Raw genomic sequence first — 5,133 nt, forward strand, 5'->3', positions numbered from 1 at the left:
TTTTTTTTTTTAGTCTCTGAAATTTTTCCAAATGAATGTTTCTCCAAACTGTATTCTAACCAACCAAACTTAAATTTTTACTGGAGATTAAAAAGCATCAAAAGATACCTATTCTGCTTCTAAAATAATTCAGCAGACATGTAAAATCTTTCCATTTGATGGAACGATGCAGCCATAAAAACATACAGTTTTAGGTTATTTTAATATAATAAACTGTAGCTTTAGACTCTTAATTAGTGCACTGGAGCGCTAAATAGAGCTTCCACCCCTTGATCTTTTTTGGCCTTTTGGTTACTACTTTTTCGAGCAATAGGCATATATATTTTTGACACTTTTTTCAATTTAAAGTCATCATCTATAGTTTTCCAAATTAACCTCAAAGTTGAAAAAACAGTTCAAGCTAAAGAAATCCGTTTTCAGAAGTGGAACATCAGTTGCAGGATGCTTTGTGCTTTTTTTTGGTCTGAGGACAAAACTGCTGGTTTTGCATCTTTTAGCTCATAAACCTTATATTCCTGCAAATTATTGCATAATTTTTTCAGGTTGATTTTAGGTAATTTCTATCAAATTCAACTTGCAAAAAAAGCAAAACTTTCTGCTGAACTCATCAATCATCTTTTCTATGTTTTAGGTTATGTTGTCTTATTGCAAAGCTGTAAAGTCTTAAAATAATAATGCTTCAAAAAAAGTAAAGCGTCATATTTGTCTCCTGTGTTTGATTTTCTGGAGATGTTTTTTGTGGCACAATGATGTTTCAAAAACATAGTGGATTTGGGAGCATTACCCTCAAAATAACTTTTTTTTCTTTGAATTGTTTTTGTCTCTTTGCAAACACATCACATGACTTTAAAGCTTGACAAAATTATCAGATCTTGTAGCAAGTTTCAGGTCTCTGCAAGCTAAATTGTCATAAAAATTAACCAAAAACTGATTGAAAATTAATAACAATTTATAAAATTGATGAGCAGGAGTGTGAAGTTTATGCAATCAATTTCTTAAAACATGTAAAACCAGCAGTTGTAGTTCTTTAACCGCGACAGTGACTCATTAGTGTGAACGAAGAGGAGATAAAACGCTGCCGTAAAAACACTCAACACTCAGAACTACAGTACTTCATGCATGTAACAAAACACTGTGACAGTATCTCCCATGTGCACAGATTAAACTACTCACAAAAATGTGTCAGTACACACAGTGTCGACTGTAGGAAACACATCTGACCACTGATGAAGCTCAGCAGTTCACGCCACAGTCAATGAAAATCAATAGTTAATGCCACTGATGTGTTCGATCGTGCTTCATTCAAAGCCAGAAACTCTCACTGTAAATTTATTAAATTCATTAACTTCTCTTGAGCTCGTTCTTCTGCCTTTCACTAGTTTTTATACCTGTGAACCCTGTGAAAATTGTTTTAAATCCTTTCAGAAACATGCGGAAAAGATGCAATGAGCAACTTGGCGAGAAATGTCCCTCAAATTCCATTTTTTATTTATTTATTTATTTTTTTTTTTAGATTTTGGAAATTATTATGTTTTTATAGCTATGGAAAAATGTCAAGTGAACTACATTTGGAATTATCACAATTAAATATTTAAAATAAATTAACATAATTATTGAATTTTTAAGCATATTTTTTAATGTAATTTCCTTGCTTTTTTGTTATTTTTGTTTTTGTGTGTGTTTTTGATTTTTGTGTAAATATTTGTTTTGGGTTTTTCAGGTAATTTTCTTTTTTACTAATTTCTGACTCATTTTTTGGGTAATTTCTTATTGAGTTGCTCATTGCCTTCTGTCCATGTTTTTAAAGGGAATCAAGCCAATTAGCTCAGGTTTTAAAGGGTTAATCCTTCTGTGATATGCCTTAAATAGGCAACATTTTAAATGAAGTTTGATTTGAGGCTTTGAATAAAAATACAATCTCAAGTGAAGCACAGAACTATATTATTCTAGCACCAAAAACATCCAAAATAATAATGCAGATCTTGGATTTTTAAAAAAACAAACAACTAAATATACGACCAAAGTACAGTGATCAAATACTGTTGTGGCTACATGAAGAGCTGAGACTCTCAGCTTAAGATCCCTCATCTAGTCCAGAAATGGTCCTTTAATATGTGTTTCTGTCCGTTCTGCGACTCTGGGAATGTGGACGAAGTTCCTCTGTCACTAAACGATCTTGCGTCTTTCTGTCTGAGGCTGTTTGGGAATAAACTGGCAGCTGAAGCTTGAAGTTTGAATAGTAAGCACCAAAAAAATGAACTTTTCCACCTGCAAGTTTATGCTTTCGACCAAAAACAGTGTTTGTGTTGGAAACCAAATAATAAATTGTTAAAAAAAAAAAAAAGAATTTAAGATGGGATATTTTACAAATGATAATAATTTTGTAATCATACCCTTGAGGAAACTATAATTTTAACTAATTAAGAGCTACACGCTGAGAAAATCGTCGTATAATACTTTTTTTGGACAAATCTTTCCCTGAATTGAGGACCTCTACCCGAAAATTGCACCCCATTCCTCCAAATAACTAATAATGTCTTTAAAATATAACTTTATTCCTTCATGTTCATAACTGGCTAGCTAGCTTGCTTATAAAATAGCATAGGTAGCATAGATATGCTGTCTGGTTTAGATTAGCAAGCAGGCTAATGTAGCTAATGTTTTAACCTTGTGTCTGGTTTTATCTGTAATGGCAGTTTAACAAATATTCTGAGTTTCACATTTCACTCCTACATTTTAGCAAACATTACATTTATATTTTTACTATAAACATTTGTTTTAATTTTCTTTTGGGAAGCTAACTAGCTTAGCAGTCAGCTCTCCAAGCTAATACTGAGCTAGTTTTCTAGCCTCCAGTTTCCAGTTTAGTGCCAACTGACATAACTGTGAATAAGGTTATTTGATTCTAAATTTATTCTACAAATTGGGTTTTGGCAATTTAGTCTGCTAACTAGCCTGCCAAGCTAGTTTAGTTTAGCTAGTAATGTAGCTAGTTTTAGTTTAGTTTTAGTTTAGTCTGGTGCTATTTTTAGTTGCAGAGCCACATTTTGTTTGTATATTTATACCCTGGATTTAAATTAATTTTTTATCCTTTTGTTTAAATTCTGTTTTGGCTAGCTAGCTTTGCGACCAGCTCGCCAAGCAAAAACTGAGCTAGTTTTTAAGCTTCCAGTTTCTAGTGTAAAGGGTAGCTAACGTGTTCCCACATTTAGTAATCGAAGGTTAAGTTAATTTAAACCCTTTAAACCAAGCTAGTGATGTTTCTAGTTAAGATTAGCTGGTAATGTCGCTAGTTTCCTAGCTAATAGTACTTTTTTTGCACATTTGAGTAAAAGTATATCATGGATTTAAATTTTTCATTTTGCTTTTATTTTGTTTTGGCAAGCTAACTTGGCAAAACAGCTCACCAAGCTAACACTGAGCTAGTTTCTAGCTTTCAGTTTCAAGTGCTATCTTTGTCACGTGTTTTTTAAGGTTTCTATGGAGTCTCCAAATGCACAAAAGATCTATGTTTTTTAATCTTTTGCATGTTATTATCTAGTTTACACAAATTTTAAGTCCTGTGCAAATAATTATTATAACAAGATGATTATTTGTCGCAAAACAAACCTGTAAAGGTTCTTTTATATTTTGAAGTTGGTGCTGTTGCCAAAGTAAAAGCTTCGCACTTGTTGAAATAAAAATACGCTTCAGGGTTTTCAGTTTATCTTCAGTATAACGCTTGTTTTCGCAGTTCATCTGACTTTTCTTTTCAATCAGTTCCTTCACTCTTGTGAATTTTCCAGTTACACACGGATACTGCACAGCGGTTTCAGAGATTACTTTGATTCTGCACGCTCATTAGCTCTGGAGAGCTTCACTGCAACATCAGTGTTGTCTAAAACTAACGTTACCAAAAGATTTCATACAGGAGAAGAAGAAGAAAGCCAGCTCAGCCTCCCAGGAGATTTTGCGGTTTAGATAATGAGGCTACAGCTTCTTTAAGAAACTGCCTGTCTCTTCAGGAGTGCTTCAGTTTTTATATTTCTTCATATTCTCTGATGACAGTATGACCAACACGGAGGTCAAAATCACTCTAGCTGCACGTTACTTTTCACAACTAAAGAACAATAAATCACACTGAGTCTACTGCTACTTACTGTACATATACAGTCACATCTGAACAGAAACTTACTTTTGTTAAATACTATGTAAATTTTTTTGTTCAACTCTGAAGCTTATTCATACTGAAATTGTGTCTTTCTTAATCTATATAGAATATTTTAAATCTATGGATTACTTGTTATAGTTTTAAGTAAAAAACGTTAGTTTTAGTTGCTGAATATTAACCATCTGTAAGTGATAAGTGCTCGGTCAGCAGAATGGAAATGCGATCTGAACTGGACCAAACTCGAGGCGGTCCAGGACGTCCTCCCACCGTGTGCAGGCTGTTAAACCTCCTTCAGTGTCCGAGTGGATCTGCAGCCCGTCAGCTACAAAGAAGCTACATGAGTGAAATCACGGCTGGCACCAAATTGGCCTCCCAGGTGCAGCAGGAAGCAGGTAAAAGGCAGCACTCTGATTTTCAGGCAGGTCGGTCAGTGTCCTCCGTCTCTGGAGGACGGACTCTCAGAACGTCCGTCCTTGGAGCCGGCGGACGACTTTTTCTGCTTCTGCTTTGACTTCCTCAGCATCCGAACCTACAGACAAAACAAAAAAACTAGAATTACTCAACCAGTCACGTTGCAGTTTACATCCATGTCTTTGAATACATGGACGCGTCTGTCTCTCTCATCAGTTCAGTTTTGAGTCCAAATGAAAATTTTACAAAGTTCCCTCAAGGTGTTCTGGAGATATCGTGTTTATGGGAATGAGACATAAATATGTCCAACACAACAAGTTAATGCCTTTGGACGTGGCTATCGCCATCGCAGAGACATAAAAATCTTCTACGGGTGCCTGCAGGAACAAACCTTTGGTCCAGCAGCAGAGATGATGATGTGTCCCGGCGGTTGGATCCAGGGTTCTCCGTCCACCTGCACAGGTATGGGTTTGCTCACCGTCAGCCTGATGTAGTTCCCTTGAGCGATACGAATCCCTGAGCGCATACCGCTCTGCACCTGGCCCTGCGCACGCACACACACACACACACAC

At 35.5% G+C, this 5,133-nt stretch overlaps 1 protein-coding gene across 1 annotated transcript; it reads right to left on the minus strand.

The window, feature by feature from the left end:
- Positions 1–3,102: 3,102 nt before the first annotated feature.
- Positions 3,103–5,108, minus strand: LOC121963434 (diacylglycerol kinase theta-like). The gene is made up of 2 exons (XM_042513720.1): positions 4,953–5,108; positions 3,103–4,679 (listed from the first exon to the last, which is right to left on the minus strand). The coding sequence occupies exons 1-2, from the start codon at positions 5,085–5,087 to the stop codon at positions 4,578–4,580; spliced, it is 237 nt and encodes a 78-aa protein (XP_042369654.1). The 5' UTR covers positions 5,088–5,108; the 3' UTR covers positions 3,103–4,577.
- Positions 5,109–5,133: the final 25 nt, after the last annotated feature.

Source organism: Plectropomus leopardus, unplaced genomic scaffold, assembly GCF_008729295.1.
Source record: "Plectropomus leopardus isolate mb unplaced genomic scaffold, YSFRI_Pleo_2.0 unplaced_scaffold11243, whole genome shotgun sequence".
Lineage (NCBI taxonomy): Eukaryota > Metazoa > Chordata > Actinopteri > Perciformes > Serranidae > Plectropomus > Plectropomus leopardus.